Source organism: Oryx dammah, unplaced genomic scaffold, assembly GCF_014754425.2.
Source record: "Oryx dammah isolate SB20612 unplaced genomic scaffold, SCBI_Odam_1.1 HiC_scaffold_25, whole genome shotgun sequence".
In the NCBI taxonomy this organism is placed as follows: domain Eukaryota; kingdom Metazoa; phylum Chordata; class Mammalia; order Artiodactyla; family Bovidae; genus Oryx; species Oryx dammah.
Genome location: NW_024070209.1, coordinates 60,457,697 through 60,481,827, shown reverse-complemented (window position 1 = coordinate 60,481,827; position 24,131 = coordinate 60,457,697). Strand labels below are relative to the sequence as shown.

General features: G+C 36.0%; 1 protein-coding gene across 8 annotated transcripts in view; it reads right to left on the bottom strand.

Annotated features, from left to right (window-relative positions):
- The window catches only part of EHBP1 (EH domain binding protein 1), a 344,879-nt gene that overhangs the window by 208,831 nt on the left and 111,917 nt on the right, over window positions 1-24,131 (bottom strand). For all 8 annotated transcript variants that reach the window (XM_040224015.1, XM_040224017.1, XM_040224019.1 and 5 more), the window contains exon 6: window positions 398-579. In XM_040224015.1, the coding sequence (XP_040079949.1) occupies window positions 398-579 (182 nt within the window). The remainder of the gene's footprint in view (window positions 1-397; window positions 580-24,131) is intronic.

The window sequence follows — 24,131 nt, the reverse complement described above, 5'->3', positions numbered from 1 at the left end:
CTTCTTATCCTAAACTTTTCATTTTGGGTTCCCCTCATGCCTCAGCTGCATCACACATCTCTACAAAATAAACTGTGTACTTCACAGTACAACTACTTACACTGAAATATAAAACCTATGATAGCCTATAATACACATTTTAAATTTTTTAAAATTGCTAAAGTCATTTTTATATTACTGTTCATTCTCTAGCATCAAAAGAGACTATAAATAACAAGAAGTACATCTAATTCAGCTTCTGAAACAAAGAATGGCAAGAATGATTGGTATGTGGTAGGATGTTCTCAACTGTTGCCAGTTTACTGAGACAAAAGCTATTTACCTACAATGTTTTCTTAAAAAACAAACAAACAAACAAACATTCTTTGAAGCAGCTTATCTGACAAAAGAAACTTACGTGGCTTTTCCTTCCCGAAGGAAAATGCAAGACAATGAAAACTGAAGAGTGGCAGATACAACTTTTTTAGACAATGGCTTGAATTTTAATTTGACGTCAGTCTGCGTTGGCATTGGGCTTGCATACTGTTTCATGTTGATGCTGGTGGTGGCAAGAGCTTTTCTTCGACCAGAGGGGGATTCCTGGAAGATAAAATTCATTACATAATTTGGAGTTATTTACTTTATAGCCAAGTATCTTTGAATGTTATTTTAGTAATTTGATTAAACAGCTGTTGAGACTTCTTTCTCCAATGAATTCCTATAATACTGAAATAAAACTGTAATAAGGTTATATCACAACTTTCATATCTTTTAAAAAAATTAATTTATTTTAATTGGAGGCTAATTACTTTACAATATTTTGGTGGTGTTTACCATATATCAACATGAATAAGCCATGGGTGTACCTATGTGTGTAAGGCAGAGAAAAATTGGAGATAACTGGCTCAGAGAAATAAGGGAAGACTAGAACAACCTTAAATATCTGAGGAAAGGAAAAGCAAGGAATGCAAACTAGTATAGGAAAGTATCCAGGTCTCTTGTAAAAAGAGGATCTAGCCCAAAGCTAGGTATCAAAGCATTAATACTCAACAACTGTTTTCCTTTCTTTAATTATACTTAATGTAACCTAAGGTTTCCAGGCTTTCCAGGTGGCTCTGTGGTAAAGAATCTGCCTGAGATGCAAAAGACACAGGCAACACCGTGGGTTTGATCCCTGGGTGGTGAAGATCCCCTGGAGGAGGGCATGGCAACCCACTCCAGTATTCTTGCCTGGAAAATCTCACGGACAGAGGAGCCTGGCAAGCTACAGTCCACAGGGTTGCACAGAGTCAGACGTGACTTAACCAACTGAGCACGCATGCAAGGTTTCCTTAAAAAAAGGTTCTAGCACAAAGCTAGGTATCAAAAGCATTAATAATCAATTCCCTCCCCTTTGATTATATTTAATGTAACCTAATGATATTTCTTCTTTTTGAACCTTCAAATTTCTTAAAGAACCCCAGCCTCAGTGGCATTTCTACCTCATTTTTTTCAGTCTCTGAATTCTATATCTGTCCTGTACTTTGAGACTTAATTGTTCCCAGGATCTTTTCTGCTCACTCCAGTCTAAAGTCCTCTCTTCCCTCCCTAAGATGACGTAAATCAAATTAGAAAGAGCTGGTTTCTCTGATTGTATGTCTGTGGTGGATACTGCTCAATGACCCCAGCAGATCTCAACTCTTCTCCACAGTTATTGTCAATTTACTAAAACTGGAACACAAAATGAAACCTATTTGCTATTAAAGATGCTTAACATTCCATTAATAAACTATCTCATTCCAAAATTATTCTTTATAGCATAATAGCCTAGGAAAATAATGAAAATAGAACAACAGTATAATGACTGGGCATTAACTATGTTTAAGACATGGTGTCAATTCTGCAGAGATATAAAAATGAATAAGACATAATCTTTGACTATGTGTTCTAATGGTAAGGAGAAATCTTAGACACAGAGTAATTAATAAATAATGTAAATCAGAAGTCATATACCAGCAATCCTTGGGCTTTAACTAGTCTGAGAGTTCAGACCTAAAATAAGACCTAATTTCTAAGCTGTGTGACTTTGAGTAAGTCAGTAAACTTGAGGCTTGGTAATTTTCCCTGTAAAATAAGGAGACCGAACAGAAATCCATTCAAGTTCTATAACAGTTTTCCACAAAATTACTCAATTCTCCAACCAAGGCAGGAGAAATATTATTAACTTCTGAATTATTATTCAATAAATCTTTATTTGCCCTATGATTGACAAACTTGCCTAAAATAAAGATATACTAATTAAATCAAAATATTAAAATGGTCTTTTTAAAAAACTTGACATTTCTGCCAGCAGAACAAGTAAAAATGTAGTGTAGCATCCTTAAAGAATACCTTGCTTTAAAAAGTGGTCTTATCTGTCAGATTATGGACAGCATATTACACAGAACTATTAGTGCATATAGATACCTTATGAATGAATTTTAAAAATGCATCAAGCACTTGAGAAGGATTTCAGACCGCTTAAGAATATGCAAATACTTCAACTGAATCAAGTTGAACAGATGCGACTGTCCCAAACAATACAAATGTTCTTTCCCTGGTCGTTACTGTCAATCAAAGAATAAGATTAAGGTCCAAGGTTGTGACAATGTACAAAATGAAAAACTATGATCTGAGAGTATCAATTTATTACACTGATATGAACAATAATCTCTCACTGTACCTTTAGAATAGCTAACAACTACTACATGAAATATAGGATTTAAAGCCTCTGTTTTGAAAGCATGGCATACAAATTGCTACATATTGTTTTCATATTTGTTAAACAAATCTATTTCACAAAATATGACATTGATTCCTTAAAAGTAATTATTTAATTTTATAACCAAATAATCAAACTATAAAAATTAAGATAACTTGGAAATGTACATAATTTTGAAAGCCTAGTTTAAGGATGATTCCTGCAAAATCTAGAGTTTTGATGATTAACATTCTATTGATTTCATTATTGCTAAGCAAGGTAAGGTCTGGGCAGGCAAGCAGAAAAGAACTCTTTCGAGTCTACAGTGTCCATTTCTAATATTAACATAGGATCTCACTTAGAGCCTGTTGATAGGAAAGGGGGCCTAAGAGATGTTTTTAGTAATTCTTTACCCAGCTCAGTCATTGTTTTCCTCTTTAAAATTAGCTGTCATAGAAAAGACTTTTTTTACCAGAACAATAATGAGAAAAACATAAGGATCTTTCATGGCTCTAACTCCAGCTCCATGAATCTTCACTTTTTATAACCATTTGGTCTATATCTATATCCACCACCCAAGAATAGTATCATTGTTATCATCAGTTTTATAGAGAAGACTAAAATAACTGATTGCATTGCTATATGTCTTTTGTATCCTATAGTCCCTCCTTAAAGGACTAGTGGTCAGCCTGGCAGAGAGACTTTAGAGACAATTACTATTATTACTGTCAAAGTCCTAATGCTATTTCATTTCAGATGAAGGCTGGACAAGAGGAGAAAAATAAAGGAAAAAAAATAGTAAAAGGAACCCTTAGATGACTGAAGTCAGTAAGAAGGGATTGTTTATATATAAACATTCAGCTAAGTTTCTGACTCCCAGCCTAAACTATTTATATGTGAATCTGGCAGCATTTGGGGAATTATTTCAACATCCATAAAGCATAAGTTCTTATTTAGTGTTCATCAAAAAAATAAAATAAAACTAGGCCAGCTTTAGATAATTTAAATACCTGGATCCCACTCCAAGAGATGCTAAACTAGAAATGCCTCAGGAATCTGTGGCATTTCTAAAAATAGTAAGTACCTCCCCTCCCAATTCCCATCTTGACCCTCTCATAAGCCCATCTCTTCTATCAAGTGATTCTGATCCAGTTAATCTAAAAATCATACTTTCAGAAATACTTCCCCTAAGGAAATTACTAAAGGAAATTTTAATCTCATTTTTCATAACTATTCTGTCCTAAAAACAACTTAGCCTATATATTTCCATTTCTTTGAAACCCACATTATTGTAGTTGTAATCAGACAAACTTGGATTAGAACATGAACAGCATTTATTCACTGGCTAATCTTTGGTATATTTCTTCATGTATCTGAGCTTCAGTTTCCCACACTCTCAAGATTGGTGAGTATTTTCAAAAGCTGGACAATACCAAGTGTTAATAAGGATGAGAGACAATGTAAATTCTCTTAACACTACAGGACAGAGCTTCAGTTGATACAGCCATTTTGGAAAGCAATTTGACATTACCTTGTAAAGTTGAACAGATGAATACCTTATCAATAATTCTGATCCTAGAAATATGTCCTAAATAAATTCTTATAATAATATATGAAAATATTTAGTAGAGTTTTATTATTAATATTCATGGACTATTTTACCTGGCTTATACATTAATATTAATATTATAAGTAGTCTATCTAGATTCACCAATCTTGAAATTGTTACCAAAATGCAAGTTCATGTGCCTGATGCACAGTGAAGCCAAACAATACCAGAACACCAGAGTCTGGAACAGAGAAAGGTTTACTGAGGGCCATGTAAGGATATGTGTGGCTCATGCCTTAAAAACCCTAAACTCCCCAAAAGCTTTCAGCAAAACTCTTTTACAGGAAAGGTAAGGGAGGGACATGGTTAAGTTGTTGCACACTTTTTGGTGTCAGATCCTTTGCTCTTGAGGTCAGGTCACGGTCAGGTAACGATATTCCTGTAAACCTCCACCAAACAAACGTTATTCTCTGTTCTGACAAGCAAGGGCAAGTTGCCAAGACACAACTTTCACCCTCTGAGGTCTGGATCCTGACTGATGAGGCAGATCTCAGTTGGTGGCTCCCTCAAGGTCAAGTCCCCAGACCCTATCCAGCTGTCATTGCTGAGGGAGCCAGAGGCCCAGGGCCCAACTGGCCCTCAGGCTCCATAGGCCAACCAAACAGCGGTGGGGAGGAAGACAGGTCCCACAGACTGCGTCCTATGCAGACTGCCACTGCCATTTGGTCACAGAGGCAGGGTTGGAGGAGAGGTTCACCACTGCTTCAAGGCCTGGGCCTGGCCAGTGAGTGGTCTTGACGAGGGCTCTGGAGCCCAGCAGAACAGCCCCTCGCCTGTTTCCTGGGCCCTCCAGCTCATCCACTGACCCGAGGCCAGGTGAGCTAGAGGGCCCTAGGTAGGGCCCACTGACCCGAGGCCCAGGATCTGCCTCTTTTTTCACTCTCCACATGACAACCACTACTCTGCTGACCATTGGCTGAATGCCCCACTAATGGTCATTCATTGACAGCTGCTTGCTTGGGGGAGGGGCCCACTGCAGCACTGACCAATGGCTGAATAGGACCATTAACAGTCACTCATTGCCAGGTGGTCTCTTGGGGGAGGGGCCCATTAAAGCACCAACCAATGATTGAGCAGAAACACTAACACAGCCGCTCACTGACAGTTGATCACGTGGGAGAGGGGCCCATTGCAGCACTGACCAATAACTGAGCAGAACAACCAACAGTTGCTCATTGACAGTTGGTCACTTGGGTGAGGGGCCCATTGCAGCACCAATCAATGGCTAAGCAGGACCACTAATGGTCCTGCAGTAATCACTGCCTGGTAACAGGTGTGGGGTAATGGCCATGTGTCTATAACAAAATGAGGAAAATAAATAAAGCATAACTCAGTGTTTGCTCAAAAGTATAATGTAGTTACTTGACTAAAATCCATGCAAAGCCCCCCCCCCCGACATTCTTACCAGACCTGAAATGAATACCTCAGTGTACTCTCATTGCTATTCAAGTCCTAAGAAAACAAGCAACAAGTGAATAAATGTTTTCCCTGTACAGCATAAGAGGGAAAAGATTTATAGTAACTTTTCTAATTAGGAATGAACTGATTATAAAGTGAATAAACATGGTCTCACAAGACTCAAGACTTCTTTACATATAGTTTTTAAACAAGGTAGATTTTACCAAAACAAAAAAAGACACAGACAGCAAATCTTACCACTCCGCCCTCCTAAAACTAACAATACATATAACATACTGATAGCAGGACACCTAGTTAGATGTAAGAAGTTTGGCAAATCTTTTGTCCAAATTATCCAAGTTAAGGTCTTCTTACAAAATAGCTCATTATGAACCTCAAAATAAATATAATTAATATAATGTCTCTTCTATTGTATTTGATTGCTTTTCTCTACCTAGAAATTTAACTTTATCCCATGTAAGGAGAGAAGGATCTTACTTAGATTTTACGATTTTTTCAGAGATTTATTACAAAAAAAAGTTCTAAAAATTCTGTCAAGTATTATACCTTATTATCAGTTTTTTTTATAACACATTGAAAATTAAACTAATGACATCATTTGAGGGTTTTTTTAAATTTTGAAACACATCACACAAAGTACAAAACATACAAGTACTACTTAACAAATAATAAAATGAACATCCTGTACCCACCATCCTGTTTTTTTTTTTTTAGTAAATTTTTATTTTTACTTTATTTTACTTTACAATACTGTATTGGTTTTGCCATACATTGACATGAATCCATCCACCAAGCTCCCAATCCTGAATCCCACCAGGCAAGTCTCATTAAGTTCTTGATATTTATCCATATTGATGTCAGTTCAGTTCAGTTACTCAGTCATGTCCAACTCTTTGCGACCCCATGAACCACAGCATACAAGGCTTCCCTGTCCATCAACAACTCCCGGAGTTTACTCAAACTCACATCCACTGAGTCGGTGAAGCCATCCAACCATCTCATCCTCTGTCCCCTTCTCCTCCTGCCCCCAATCTTTCCCAGCATCAGGGTCTTTTCCAATGAGTCAACTCTTCACAACAGGTGGCCAAAGTACTGGAGTTTCAGATTCAGCAGTCCTTCCAACGAACACCCAGGACTGATCTCCTTTATGATGGACTAGTTGGATATCCCTGCAGTCCAAGGGACTCTCAAGAGTCTTCACTAACACCACAGTTCAAAAGTATCAATTCTTCGATGCTCAGCTTTCTTTATAGTCCAACTCTCACATCCATGCGTGACTACTGGAAAAACCATAGTCTTGACTAGGCAGACCTTTGTGGATAAAGTAATGTCTCTTTTTAATATGCTGTCTCGGTTGGTCATAACTTTGCTTCCAAGGAGTAAGCATCTTTTAATTTCATGGCTGCAATCACCATCTGCAGTGATTTTGGAGCCCCCCCAAAAAAGTCAGCCACTGTTTCCACTGTTTCCCCAGCTATTTACAATGAAGTGATGGGACCAGATGCCATGATCTTAGTTTTCTGAATGTTGAGCTTTAAGCCAACTTTTTCACTCTCCTCTTTCACTTTCATCAAGAGGCTCTTTAGTTCTTCTTCACTTTCTGCCATAAGGGTGGTATCACCTGCATATCTCAGGTTATTGATATTTCTCCCAGCAATCTTGATTCCAGCTTGTGCTTCATCCAGCCCAGCATTTCTCATGATGTACTCTCCATATAAGTTAAATAAGCAGGCTGACAATACACAGCCTTGATGTACTCCTTTCCCTATTTGGAACCAGTCTGTTCCATGTCCAGTTCTAACTGTTGCTTCCTGACCTGCATACAGATTTCTCCAGAGGCAGGTGAGGTGGTCTGGTATTTCCATCTCTTTCAGAATTTTCCACAGTTTATTGTGATCCACAGAGAACATCATGAACCCCATGAACATGTTGATGTGTAAAACTGTTAATTCATTAAATTTCATTGTTCCTAATATTTTATTACATGAATATCCTACAGTTTACCCATCTGTTTTACTGTTGATAAACATGGTTGCTTGAGGTTTATTTAGTTATCTGGAATTAAAAACAAAGCTATCAATATTATTATGTCTATATATACACTCAAGAAGGAAATGGCAACCCACTCCAGTATTCCTGCCTGGATAATCCCTTTGACAGAGGAGCCTGCCAGGCTACCGTCCATGGCTTCACAAGAGTCAGACGCAACTTAGTAACTAAACCACCATATATACACTACTATGTGTAAAACAGATAGCTGGCAGGAAGCTGTATATCATAAGGAGCTCAAATTAGTGTATTGTGATGACCTAGAGGGACAAGATGGGGGTGGATGGGAGGGAGGTTTAAGAGGGAGGGGATATATGCATACATATGGCTGATTCACACTGCTATATAGCAGAAACTAACATAATATTATAAAGCAACTATACTTCAATAAAAAATATTCTTATGTCTATATCCTCATGCACACACACAAGAATTCACCTAGGACATGTTTCTAGAATGGGTCACGGGATATGTTCATGTTCAACTTTACCAGAAAATATCAAATTGTAAACCAAAGTGGCTTTATTAATTTACAGTCCCTAAGTGTTTCCATTGCTCCACATTTACCAACACTTGGAATTTTCTTTCTTTTTCATTTTCACCAATCTGAGATAATTAAATATTACATTTCATTTTCACCAATCTGAGATGATTAAATATTACCTCATTATAGTCTTAATTGCATTCCCCTGATTACTAATGCATCGATCATCCTTTCATAGTTTACTAGCCACATGTTTCCTCTTCCGTGAAATCTTTTATACTTTTTCTTACCATGCTGTTTATCTTTTGGTTACTGACTAATTACATATGCATTCTGGTACTGAATCCATGCTGAGCACAATCAGTTATATGTGCTACAAACATCTTCTTTCAGTTTTTAGCTTGTATTTTCACTCTCTGTGGAATCTTTCAAATGAATCCAATTTCAAAGTCAGCCTTTTCCTTTATGGTTTGTGGGTTTGTGAAAATCTTCCCAACCCTGAGGTTATAAAGCTTTCTTACCACTCATTTAAAAATTTTATACTTCTGCTTTCATATTTAAGAGCCATTACCACATGGAATTAATTTTTGTGTAAGTTTTCAGAGAGGAATCCAATTTCATTTTTTAAAAAAATCATTGATAAATAAGTATCACGGCACTGTTTATTAAATAGTCCATATATATATATATATATCTCCTTTCCCCTACCTACAATGCCCATTCTACCAAAACTCTGGTTGGTTTGCATATACAGGTCAATAATCAATCATTCTGTACCACTAGCCAACTGTTCTAACCTCACAACAAGACAATATTGCTTTAATTACCAAAGCTTTATCTTTTGGAATAATTTTAAGATTTCTCAAACCTTGAATTTATGGCAGAATAATGTAGTAAATTAGTAGATTTTCTAAAATTAAAGGAACTCCACATTCCTGGAAAACATTTTTTAAAAATCTAAAATTATGTGAGCCTGTTTCCTTTCAGGGAGGGTTTCTAATTACTGATAATTTCTTTAATGATTACAGAAGTATTCAAGCCATTCAGGTGTACAATGTCTTCCTAAATCAGTTTAGATTAAGTATTCCACCTCTGCTTAGAATTTACACATTTCACCCAATATTTCATATTTAGTGTCATAATACTATTTAAAATATCTTTTTACTATTTTAATCTCAGCTGAATTTATAGTTTTGTACATTTCTTTATTCAAAGTACTAATTGTGCCTTCTCACACTCTTTTGTTCCTAAATAAAGCTTGCTATAAGTTGTCTCTTTCAACAGGCTTTCCAAATCATTTGGCTTTCTTGATCCTTTGGAGTGAATGTATATTTCTATTTTAGCAGTTTCTGCTAATCTTTATTATTTCTTTCCTCCTGTTTTCCATGGGTATATTGTTCTAACTTCTGGATCCTGAGCATATCTTCTTTTCTAATGTAAGCATTTAAGACTATGTATTTCTCTAAGCATTGCTTTAAATATGTCTCACATTATACTATGAATTATTTTTGTTATTCTGAAATATCTTCTAATCTTTCATTACAAGTTTTTTGATTCTCAAGATGTTTTATAAACTTTTTTCTTCTATATGGAGTCTTTCCACTTATCTTTATGTAATGACTGTCTAATTGATGTAGGGTCACAGAATACAGTCTTTATAATGTTAATTTCCAAAATTTACTAAGACATGCATTATGGCCTGACTCATGATCAATTTTTGTAATTGTTCATGGGCCTTTAAAAGTATTTAACTGGTATGCATACACTGCTGTCCACTTTCACAACAGGATCATTTTTAAGCAAAGTCACCTATTTCACCAGATCACTGTATTTCCTTCTGTGATAAGGATCAAGCAGAGGAGTAGATTTCAAATATAAGGTCATGGAACATTTCCTAAAGGACATAAATCATGAAATAAAGAAGTGAAAAAATCGAGAAGCTGTTCACAGACTTCGTGACAGGCTCCCTTTCCCTCTTCAAACACAACTTTCTTTTATTTTAGAATTGTCTCTTATAAATAGCATATATCCAGAAAATTTTTGAATCTAGTCTGATAATCTCTGTCTTTTACTGGAGAGTTTAGATGAATGTTTCTCAAGTGTTTTTATCTCAAGACCCTTTTACATGCTTTAATTAAGAACTACAAAGAGCTTTTGTTTGTGTGGGTTATACCTGTCAATACTTTCCCTATTAAAAATTAAATATCAGAAAGTTTAAAAATATTTCATTCATTCAAACATAATTAATAAACATGTTAACAGATTTTTATGAAGAATAAATATACTTTCTTTTTTAAGACTTAATTTTTTTGTGAGCAATTTTAGGTGTACAACAAAACTGAGAGGGAGGTAAAGAGATTTTCCATTTATTCCCTGCTCCTACACATGCATAGCCTACCCCATTATCAACATCACCCACCAGAATGGTACATTGTTTACCACAGATGAACCTCCATTGACATATCATAATCACCCAAAATCCATACTTTACTTTAGGGTTCACTTGTGGGCTGTACATTCTATCAATTTGGACAAGTTTATAATGAATCCTGTAGCTACACTATGATATACAGGGTATTTCACGGCCCTAATCATCATCTGTGTTCTGCTTATTCATCTCCTCCACTCCCCACCCCTGGCAACCAACAATCTTTTCACTGTCTCCATAGTTTTGCCTTTTCCAGAACATCAATTAGTTGCTATCATACCGTATGTAGCCTTTTCAAATTGGCTTCTTTCATTTAGTAATATGCATTTAAGGCTCCTCCATGGCTTTTCTTTTTAACGCTGAATAATATTCTATTGTCGATATGTACCACAGTTTATCCATTCATCTACTGAAGAACATCTTGGTTGCTTCAAGTTTTGGCAATTATGAATAAAGTTGCTATAAACATCCATGTGCAGGTTTTTGTGTGGACAACGGTTTTCATTTCGTTTGGGTAAATACCAAGGAGTGTGATTGCTGGATCATATGGTAAGAGTATGCTTCATTTTGTAAGGAAGTGCCAAACTGCACCAAGGTGGCTGTATCAGTTTGCATTCCCACCAGCAATGCATGAGAGTCCCCGTTGCTCCACATGCTCTCCACAGTGTTAGTGTGACAGATTTTGGCCATTCTAATAGGTGTGTGGTAGTATCTCATTGCTTTAATTTGCATTTCCCTAATACCATGATGTGGAGCATTTTTTCATATGCCTATTTGCTATCTGTATGTATTATGTATGGATGTGAGAGCTGGACCATAAAAAAGGCTGAGTGCCAAAGAATTGATGCTTTTGAACTGTGGTGCTGCAGAAGACTCTTGAGAGTCCCTTGTACTGTCAGGATATCAAACTAGTCAATCTTAAAAGAAATCAACCCTGAATATTCTCTGGAAAGACTGATGCTGATGCTGAAGCTCCAATACTTTGGCCACCTGCTATGAAGAGTTGACTCACTGGAAAAGACCCTGATACCGGAAAAGACTGAAGGCAAAAGGAGAAGGGGGTGGCAGAGCATGAGATAGTTAGATAGCATCATGGACTAAATGGACATGCAACTAAGCAAACTCCAAGAGACAGTGGAGGATAGAGGAGACTGGTATGCTGCAGTCCATGGGGTCACAAAGAGTTGGACATGACTTAGTAAGTGAAGAAGAAGAACAATAACAAAAAAAATATCTTCTTTGAGGAGGTGTCTCTTTTGCCCCATTTTTTGAATTGAGTTTGCTTATTTTCTTACTGTTCTTTATATATTTGGATAACAGCACTTTATCATGTGTCTTTTGCAAATATTTTGTTTGCAATTTGTCTTCTCATTCTCTTGACACTGTCTTTAGCAAAACAAGAGCTTTCAATTTTGATGAAGCCCAGTTTATCCATTATTTCTTTCATGAATTATACCTTTGGTGTCATATCTAAAAAGACATCATCCTACCCAAGGTCATCTAGGTTTTCTCCTGTGTAATCATCTCAGAGTTTTATTGTTTTGCATTTTACATTTCGGTCTATGATCCAGTTTAAGTTAATTTTTATGGAGGATGTAAAGTTTCTGTCTAGATCCATATATTTGGAAGAGGATATCCAGTTGCTCCAGCACCATCTGCTGAAAGGATTATCTTTGTTCTATGTGTTGTTCCTTTGTCACAGACCAGTTGACTACATGTATGAGGGCCTCTTTCTGGGCTCTCTATTCTGTTCCAATGATTATTTGTCTAATCCGTTATCAGTATCACACTGTCTTGATTACTAAAGCTTTGTAGTAAGCCTTGAATTCAGGTAGTGTTGGTACTCCAACTTAGTTCTTTTTTACTACTATGTTGGTCTTTGCCTCTCCATATAATTTATAATCAGTTTGTTGATATCCATAATATAACTTGCTGATATTTTCACTGGGATTGCCTTAAATCTATAGATCAAGTTGAAAAGAAGTGACATCTTGACAATATTGAGTCTTTCTATTTATGAACATGGAGTATCTCTCAACTTTAGTTATTTGATTTTGTTCTTTTGTACTATTCCTCATATAGGTTGTGTACATATTTTGTTAGATTTGTTGCTAAGTGTTTCATTTGGGGGATGCTAATATAAATGGAATTATGCTTTTAGTTTCAAATTCCCTTTGTTCACTGTTAGTATATAGGAAATAAATTACTTTTGTATATAAACCTTGTATCCTGCAACCCTGCTATAATGACTTATTAGTTCTAGGAGATTTTTTGTTGATACTTTCAGATTTTCTACATAGATCATCACGTATTCTGTGAACAAAGTCTTATATCTTCCTTCCCAATCTGTATACTTTTAATTTCCTTGTCCTCTCTTATTGCATCAACAAGGAATTCCATTATGATGTTGGAAAGAAGCAGTGAAAAGAGACAACTTTGCTTTGTACTGGATCTTAGTGGGAAAGCTTTGAGTTTCTCACAATCAAGTATGATGTTAGCTATAGGGTTTTTGTAGATATTCTTTATTTAGTTTAGGAAGTTCCCCTCTATTCCTAGCTAGCTAAGAGTTTTTATCATTAATGGCTGATAAGTGTTAGTTGCTCAGTTGTTGCAAACTCTTTGCGACCCTATGGACTGCAGCCCACCAGGATCCTCTGTCCATGAGATTTTCCAGGCAAGGATACTAGAGTGGGTTGCCATTTCCTTCTCCAGGGGATCTTCCCAACCCAGGGTTCAAACCCAGGTCTCTTGCACTGCAGGCAGATTCTTTACTGACTGAGCTACAAGGGAAGCCCTTAATGACTGATGGATTCTATCAAATGCTTTTTCTGCATCTACTGATATACTCATATGATTTTTCTTTTTCAATCTGTTGGTGTGGTGAATTACATCAACTGATTTCAGATGCTGAATCAGATCTGTATACCTGAGATAAAACCTATTTGATGGTGGTATATAGTTCTTTTTATACCTGGTTTCAATTTGTTAATATTGTGCTTAAATTGGTATGTAGATTCTTTTCTTAGTCATGTCCTTGTTTGGTTTGGTCATAGAGTAATTCTATGAGGCTAGGCCTCATAGAATGAGTTAAGAAGTATTCTCTCTGTGTCTACCCTCTGAAAGACACTGTAGAGAACTGGTATAATTTCTCTCTTAACTGTTGGTAGAATTCCTTAGTGATTTCATATGGGCCTGTTGCTTTCTGTATACTCTCTATACAAAATGATTTAATGAGATGACTGTCACTGTTTTACATGTTAACAAATGTCTTAATGTGTAAATGTCTCTAAAATCTCTCTGTGCTAAGTCACTTCAGTCATGTCTGACTCTTTGTGACCCTATGGACTATAGCCTGCCAGGCTCCTCTGTCCATAGGATTCTCCAGGCAAGAATACCAGAGTGGATTGCCATGTCCTCCTCTGGGGGATCTTCCCAAAATCTCTCTAGTGTACAGTTAGCAGACATCTAGATTCTCCTATCTACTCTCATAGTCAATCTGTGTGACATGTTGTTCTGGTTAAAGTATATTTTTAAAAATCCAGCCTTATACAGATATGTAGTTGGAAAGGAGGGGTATTTTAATGACATTTGCAAATAACCTGAGGTCTTCTTTGATACTGTATCAAAACTCCACAAAACTCCACAGTGGTAGTTTCTGAAAGGTTAACAGTAATATGGAATCTGAAATCACAGCAATAAACTTTTCAAACTCTGTTAAATTAAAATCCAAGGCTCTAACATGTATGTTCGATAATTTTTTTACTCATGCAAGATTCTGTAACATCATTTGGAAGATGCTAATTCTCTAAATTATGGAGATACTATACATGTTGAAGCATTTCATCATACAATACCAAAATAACTACATTTGCTTTTATTGCTACCTTTTACATCATGTATCTTTAAGCATTGGAAACTATCAGATTTAACATGGTGAGTGTAAGTTTTTCGCAATTAGAATTTTCACTTGAAAGCTTGAATTTTATCATTGGCAACAAATAATTTCAGTCACTTAACATTTAAGTAGCAGGCTAACTGTGTTCAATTTCAAGAAAATGTTCACCAAATAAATATCCAAGTGTGAATAACAAGTTTATCTCTTAGTTGTTTTTTAAGTGATGTTCCAGGATAAAAATGTGTTTAGTTTAGCTTACAACTCACTCACACAAGTGCTTTTTCTTGAATTAACTCTGTCCTTTGCAGTGGAGAACAACTGCCTTATGCATACTTATTTTTGTCACAAAGAATATTTTAAAAACTAATACTTAAGGGATAAAATTTTAATCAAATTAATAATTTCACTATAACATCAAGAATGTATTTAAGTGAAACTCATTTGAGGGCTAAATCCTTGCTAAAAATTTTCAAGGATGATATTCCTTCTACTCACTAATGATAAGGATACAAAAGGCAACTTTCCTTTTCATCTTCTGTGCAGTGAGTTAATCTCTTCTTCATCCATACACTGATGGCACAGTTCTGGGATGTCAATTTCATGCAACAAGAGGAAGATGTTCCATCTTGGGGGAAAGGGAGAAGCCAGACTTTTTTTGTACCTTCATGCAGTGGTAAAAGTGGTAAATTAAGGGTTTAGTAGAAATCTTCAGTGGGAAAACTACAATGAATGCTTATCTTGTAGATGCCCTGCTTTCAACTTAAAAAAAAAAAAAAAAGACTTCTGGGTTCTCTCTATCTGTGTCACTTCAAGAATGCATTTATAAAGATCATTTGGTCATATTTTACCTGACCTTATAGCTGTTTTCCCAAAGGGGTGTTATTCATGCAATCTAGTCTGTTACATTGCCAGAAGCAGAATTTTTCACTTGAATTTTATAAGAATAGAACTGAATGTTTTGATTAAGAAAAATAACCATCAAAACTAGATTCACTTGTTTCACACTGATCTAAACTCTTCAGTTGAGTAATCTGTAATGACTTATTAGGTTTAAGAATTTATTTTATTGGAATTCTCTACATTGATTTCATCAATGAAATCACGTCACCCTCATTTGGCCTGCTTAGATGCTATGTCTCAGCATCATCTTAAGCAAGCAGTAAGTACCAAATGGTAAATTAATGCTTGTAGCACATACCTTTCTGGAATCTCATAGTCTAATGCCCGAATCTGTTCATTCTTGTCCATCAGAACTCTAAATTCTGTTCTGATTCTGTACTACTGAATCAGCATACCAAGCAATGAAGTGACAAGTAGCTAGAATTCAAAACAGCATTCTAAAGATGTGTGATCAGACTAATGCTTAAAAGTCTCAGTTATTAGATCTTGCCCTCTGTCTTATGACTATCTGAATTACTTCTGATTAAAGAACTAACACACCCAAGTATTGGTGTAAACAGCCAGTTTCTCTACTAATTCAAGAACCAAAACTGTCAAATGAGATAATGTGGAACTAGATGAGACTTTCAAAGTTTCTTAATCTGTCACCCCAGTGCAAAAACACTTTATATCATCTCTAATAGAGTTATCACACTTGTTTCTTGATACTTTTTATTAAAATTCAACCTAAAAACTCCAAAGACTTCATTCTTTCTAAATCAAAATTATTTGGTACAACACCAAGATCAACTATTTGGCTTTATTCTACAAATACTTGTTGAGAGCCTATTAGTGTCTCGCATTCTCCATTTAACTCTGTGATAACACTTTAAACTTCATTTTAAAATGATAAAAAGTCAATCTAGAAGTCAAACTGTTCTAACTTTTTCAAAATTGTGATGCTATGTCCTTTGAGCTGTCACAGCACTGTATTTTCTTGGGCTATGCTGAAAAGATCTTTGCTTCCTCAGCAGACCAAAATGGGATACTACAGAATTTAATTTGGAGTCCATGGAGCAATTAAATGCTAAAGCAGACATGCCATAAGGAGCTCGCTCAACCACAAAGACTTAATTAGAAACCATGTCAGCTAAAATAACCAACTTAGATGGCTGGATGGAAGAGAGTTTGGTAGCACAAATGTAAATTGACAGAATCAACATTAAAAATCAGTTTAGATATGTACTTAAAAACATTTATAAAAATTATTGATTTTTGAATAAAATCTAAAACCCTTCTAAAAATATCCAAATAAAAAACTTCAACCTCCTCAAATAGAGGGAAACTCTAGATATACATAAAAATACAAGTTAAAGTATTTAAGTCAAATATCTTTGAGAGTAACCACTTTAAAAATCATATTTATTTATTTACTTGACCATGCCAGGTTTCAAATGCTGCAAGGGGATCTTCTATCTTTATTTCAGCATGCAGGATCCAGTTTCCTGACCAGGGATCAAACCTATGACTTCTGCCTTGGGAGTGTGGAGTTATAGCTACTAGACTACCAGGGAAGTTCCTGGACCACTTTTTTTAATGCTATACCTTTTTTTTTTAATACCTGAGAAAATTTGATATAGAAAATTTAATATGAGAAAATTTGTCATAGAAAATTATAAACACAGAAGTACAAAAAAAGAACCACTCAAAATTTTACCAACTATTGAAACCACTGCTCATATTTTGAAATACTTTCTCTAGTCTTTTTTTAAATTGTTGAGATAATACTGTCTGTAAAAGCTTTTGTTTCTTAAAGGTAACATTATAAATTAGTAAACCAAAATTTTAAAAGTTGTACATATATTCTGAACTATGGCTACACACAAATTTACATAACTGTACCCTACTACCATATGTCACTTCATATTTGTCACTTAGAAATGACATGGCAATAAACATTTTTATGCCCAAAGTACTTCTGGCATTTCTGACTGTTTCACAGGACTGATGTGTAGAAATGGAATTTCTGAGTGAAGTATTTGAATGCTTTGGGCTTCCCAGGTGGTTCAGTGGTAAAGAATCCACCTACCAATGCAGGAGTCGTGGGTTCAATCCTTGGGTCAGAATGATCCCATGGAGAAGGAAATGGCAACTCACTTTAGTATTCTTGCCTGGAGAATTCCATGGACAGAGGATGCTGGTGGGCTACAGTCCCATGGGGTAGCAAAAGAGTTGGCTGGACACGACTTAGTGACTAAACAATAACAATTCGAATGCTTTGCAAAGAAACCAAGCCAAGTACCATGTGTAACACTGCTAGTCTCATTCACCACAACCACAATTGCACTATTACATATTTCTAAATTTTCACTAAACTGTTAAAGAGAAAATTTGTATCTCACTGATTTAATTTGCATTTATTTGATGACTCATGACCTTGAACATATTTGCTTATTAGCAATCTATACTTTCTCTTTTGTAAAACTAATCATACCCTTAAAAAGTATTTCTGGAGCTCTTTAAATATTGACGTTAGGCATTTGTTGCCACTTTAGTTGCTAACACATTTAATATTTTCCTGCTTTGTCTTTTAATCTCATAATTTAGAAACCTTATATTTTCCCTAGTACACAAATAATGCAGGTTCACTGTAAAAAATAAAACACAGAAAAGTAAAAAAAAAAAACCAGCATGTGAAAACTATATATAATCCCAGGAATAGAGCTAAGGATTTTTATATTATTTATTTTCCTAGTTTAGTTGTATTTATAGAAAAATTGGATCATATTACATATTCTTTTATAAATTACTCTTTTCATTAAAACATGATGAATATACTTCCATATTAGTAAATAGCCATGATGCTATTTACAATGGCCAGAAATGTCCACTATATGGACATTACAATTTAATCTCTTATTTTTGGACACTGAGATTGTTTCCAATTTTTCATATTATAAGCAATAACAAGGTGAAAATTCCAAGTTAATTCTTTACATTCATACTTATTTCACTAAGATAAATTTCTATTCATTGAATAACTGAATCAAAGGCATGCACATTTTAAAAATTTTATATGGCTGCCATTTATTCTCTAGAAATTATATTTCCATCAGCTGGTAGATCTTAGCCAACAATGAGTCTTAATATGATTTTAAAATATATATTAGTTTTTATTTTTATGTAGACAAATCTATGTACATTTTCTTCTGTGACTTTCCCCCACTGCTTAGAATCTTAGAAAGTTCTTCTTTATCCATTGATTTAATAAATATTCATTTTTATTCCCTTTAGTTTTGATTTATAGTCTTCATTTAACTTTCTAATCCACTTGGAATTCCTTTTGCACTGAGTTAAGAAGCTAATTTTTCCTCCTCCCAAATAGTACCAGTACCATTCACTGTATAATTTCCTACTTCCACAATGGTTTGAGAAGTTTGAGAATCTTTATATGACTATTTCATGCCTATAATAAAACTCTTTTACATGGCAAAGTTCTTTGGGATATTGTCTCTGATTCTATATGAAGAAAAATCAACCATCTCTCCCCTAAGTGCCCCTCATACTCTGATAATGTTCTGCCAATGGTATATGCTGATCATTTCTTGTGTGGTGACATAGCTTTATAATATTGAAGCACAGAAGACATTCTGAAAATAAAACACAACACTAGCTGCTGCTACTGCTGCTAAGTCGCTTCAGTAGTGTCCGACTCTGTGCGACCCCATTGACGGCTGCCCATCAGGCCTCCCCGTCCCTGAGATTCTCCAGGCAAGAATACTGGAGTGGGTTGCCATTTCCTTCTCCAATGCATGAAAGTGAAAAGGGAAAGTGAAGTTGCTCAGTCATGTCCGACTCTTAGCGACCCCATGGACTGCAGCCTACCAGGCTCCTCTGTCCATGGGATTTTCCAGGCAAGAGTACTGGAGTGGGTTGCCATTGCCTTCTCCAAACACTAGCAGAAATAACAACAGAAATTACTTCTTACAGATATTTATGTTGTATTAGGCATTTTCTAAGTGCTTTACTGTAAGATCTCATTTGTCCCTCACAAAAACCTGGAGGTAAAGAATATAACTACTTCATTTTAAAGATAGAAACTTAGGCACAAAAAGATTAAATAACTTGCCCAAGGTTACAGAGCTAGTAAGTAGAAGAGCTGAAATATGAAAACAGGTGACCTGGCTCTGCAGTTTGTACACTTAATCACTACACTGCACTACACAAAAGACATCTGAACATATAAATACTAAAATCTTACTATGTGGTGAAAGACACCTTTTGCAGTGACAAAAAACGTGACAAGTAGGGAGAAAATACCTGCAAGATATATAAAAAACAATGCATAGAATACATAAAGATCTACAAATGAGTAAGAAAATACAATCATTTCAATCGAAATGACCACAGGGCAATTCATGGAAAAACATAAGTGGCCAATAAACATATAACAAGATACTAAACTTCACTAGTTACCAAGGAAACACAAATTAGAGTGATAACGAGATGATATTTTCACCCATTAGAGTGACAAAATTAATGTCTAGTAATATCCAGTGTTGTTGAGGGACAAATGGAAAACATTTCAAATACTGTTAGTAGAAATATAAATAAACAGCTACAGCTTATTATGAGGATATTCCTTTAGGAATAAAACTATGAAATTAAATGTCCTATTTGCACAATTCTGTTTCTGTGAATCCATCATGTATATGTGAATAAATTCTTAATACAATGCTATTTATAACACCATCAAGTATACTAGAAACTACCTTAACATCTATTAGCAGAAGAATGGTTAAACTATCCATCTGGACTATGGAAAACTGTGCAGAAACTGCACACTGTAAGTGATAAAAGTCATAAAACAATATGTAAAGTATGATCCCATTTAAGAATAAAACAGAAACCTAACAACCTCAAAATATATGTATGCTTATGTAATTTCATGAAAAAAGTGTCCAGAACAATTATTATGAGAGAACATTTTTTACTTTATACATTTCCTGTTTTAATCTCTTATAATAATGGTCTATTCATACTTAATATTATTTATTCTATTTAATACTTTTATAATTTCTAAAAGCTTTGTGTGTATGGGGAAAGCGGAGCAACAGAGGAGACAAAGAAAAAAATGATTAAGCTAAGGCAGGGTTTCTCAACTGTAAAATTACTGGCATTTTGGTCCAAATAATTCTTTGGGCTCTTTTGAGGGGGACAGGGAAGGGTTCCTATGCACTGTAAGGTGTTCAGCAGCATCCCTAGCCTCTATGCACTGGATGCTAGAAGCACATTCTGCCTCTCCAAAGGCAAAGCATGAAAATCAAGAGTGTCTCTAGATATTCCCAAATGCTCCCTAGGGGGCAAAAATGCCCCACATTCCACCTACTACTACATTCAGACCTTCTGAATTAAGGAATTAAATAATCTGAGAAGCCTCCCTAGTTCCTCAGCCAGTCAGAATTACTGGCACCTGGCCCCATATGGTGCCAATTATTGGGAATGTTTTCTTGTTTATCTCCACCAGATTGTGAGCTTCTTCAAGGAAGGTGTTTAGTCTGGTTAATGAGTTATCTCTTGGGCTGTGTTCCTCAGAGTGTGGCCTCAGACCACCTTCCACAGCTGCACCTGGGAGATTTGTTAAAATGCAGAGTACTGGATCTTACTTGAGAAGATTTAACAAGCTCCCAAAAGATTCTAATATACACTACAGCATAAGAATTATATTGGAGGTTAATACTACTCCCAGCACATAGCAGGTGCTTATTAATTGTTAAATATAAAACTAATCTACTTGTCAACTTCAAATATATAAACTCTATTAAATATGAAGGGCTATAAATGATAGAAAAAATTTAGTTTAAGTAAATCATATTACTTAGTAAAAAACATGGAAACATAACTGGGCTTCCCTGGTGGCTCAGATGGTAAAGAATCTGCCTGCAATGCAGGAGACCCAGGTTCAATCCCTGGGTCGGGAAGATCCCCTGGAGAAAAGAATGGCAACCCACTCCAGTGTTTTTGCCTGGAGAATTCCATGGACAGAGGAGCCTAGTGGGCTATAGTCCATGGGATCTTAAGGGTTGGACAGGACTGACTAACACACAAACATAATAAATGTGTTACCAGTTGTATGGAAAAATTAAAAGCCAGATCTCAAATCTCTAATGAAGAAAACAGCATCAGTGACTAAGTAAACTGATGGCAAGTATTTTCAATTAAAGTGATCAAATGTACAGTTAGCTTTGAACAACATGGGTTCGAACTTCAGCAGTCCTTTTATACAAGGATATTTTTCAATTGTTAAGGACTATACAAGGACATTTTTCAATTGTTAAGGACTATACAAGGATATTTTTCAATTGTTAAGGACTATACAAGGACATTTTTCAATTGTTAAGGACCATACAAGGATATTTTTCAATTGTTAAGGACTATACAAGGACATTTTTCAATTGTTAAGGACTATACAAGGATATTTTTCAATTGTTAAGGAACTGAAAAATATCCTTGTATAAATGGACTGCTGAAGTTCAAACCCATGTTGTTCAAAGCTAACTGTACATTTGATCACTTTAATTGAAAATACTTGCCATCAGTTTACTTAATAATTGATGCTGTTTTCTTCATTAAAGATTTGAGACTTGGCTTTTAATTTTTTTCATACAACTGGTAACACATTTATTATGTTTGTGTGTTAGTCACTCAGTCCTGTCTTGCCGGGAGAAATATCAATAACCTCAGATACGCAGATGACACCACCCTTATGGCAGAAAATGGAGAGGAACTAAAAAGCCTCTTGATGGAAGTGAAACAGGAGAGTGAAAAAGTTGGCTTAAAGCTCAACATTCAGAAAACTAAGATCATGGCATCTGGTCCCATCACTTCATGGGAAATAGATGGGGAAACACTGTCAGACTTTATTTTGGGGGGCTCCAAAATCACTGCAGATGGTGATTACAGCCATGAAATTAAAAGATGCTAACTCCTTGGAAGGAAAGTTATAACCCACCTAGATAGCATATTCAAAAGCAGAGACATTACTTTGCCAACAAAGGTCTCTAGTTAAGGCTATGGTTTTCCCAGTAGTCATGTATGGATGTGAGAGTTGGACTGTGAAAAAAGCTGAGCGCCAAAGAATTGATGCTTTTGAACTGTGGTGTTGGAAAAGACTCTTGAAATTCCCTTGGACTGCAAGGAGATCCAACCAGTCCATTCTAAAGGAGATCGATCAGTCTTGGGTGTTCTTTGGAAGGACTGATGCTAAAGCTGAAACTCCAGTACTTTGGCCACCTCATGCGAAGAGTTGACGCATTGGAAGACTCTGATGCTGGGAGGGATTGGGGGCAGGAGGAGAAGGGGATGACCAAGGATGAAATGGCTGGATGGCATCATTGACTCGATGGACGTGAGTCTGAGTGAACTCCAGGAGATGGTGATGGACAGGGAGGCCTGGTGTGCTGCAATTCATGCAGTCGCAAAGAGTTGGACACGACTGAGCGACTGAACTAACAGTATTACATGGACAGTACTACTACTGGTTGAATACTTAGATTCAGAGGAACTGGAGATAAACAAGTGCCAATCGTAAGTTATAAGCAAATTAACCCCCAAGTTGTTCAAGGGTTAATTGTATTTTTAAAAAAATACTTTTTAAATGGTGTGATAGAGATGAACGTGTCATCTATTTAAACTTCAACCTCACGGACAATCAACTGTCCTAGCTGACAATCTGGTGGAGAGAGCAATTATCACATAGATACAGTAATTGTAAGCACTTTATTCATAATGTGACCAACACTTGAGACATCGCTAACAGCACAGTGAATATCAAAAACGGGGTTTATAAGTAAAATGAATAGCTTGTTGGCTAACAAGATGAATGCTAAAAATGGGTTTCAGGGCTTCCCGGGCGATTCGGCAGTAAAGAATCCATCCGCCGATAAAGAATCCATCGGCCGGTGCAGGAGTCATGGTTCAATCCCTAGTCCGGTAAGATCCCACATGCTGGGGGCAAGTAAGCCTATGAGCCACAACTACTGATCCCATGTGCCCCCAAAGCTAAGCCCATGTGCCACAACTACTGATCCTACACTCTAGAGCCCAGGAACCGCAACTACTGAGCCCTCCCATCACAACTACTGAAACCAGCATGCCCTGGAGCCCGTGCTCAGCAACAAGAGAAGCCAGCCACGCAATGAGAAACCAGGCAGCAACGAAGACCCAGCAAAGCCAACAAACAAATTAAATTTTTTGAAAAAGTGAGTTTGATTACTAAAATTAAATACCTTAGAACTGTGAATTAGATGAAATATATTCACCACTATTAAATAGAGTATAAAAATCCAGCAAGACATATAGCTTTTACTTTTAGAGATGGTGCCCGGAGTTGACTCCAGTCTTGTATCTAGACACTGGTTTGGGAGCATTTCTGGGTACCTGATGCTGACCTGAAGGGTAAATGACTTTTCCTCTGTGAATGCTGGGCATTTAGTTTTACTGAACCCTTCATCCAAAGTGATGGTTGGAAACCTGAAACGAAGAGAGCTCAAAGCTTCCTTCCTGGGCCTTACAGAACAGGTTGCTACGAATTGTTTTGTGCTCATGAATGAATGTTTTAAAAATATGTTTGTGGGAGAATGTTTCTTTATAATCTGATAGTAAGATTGT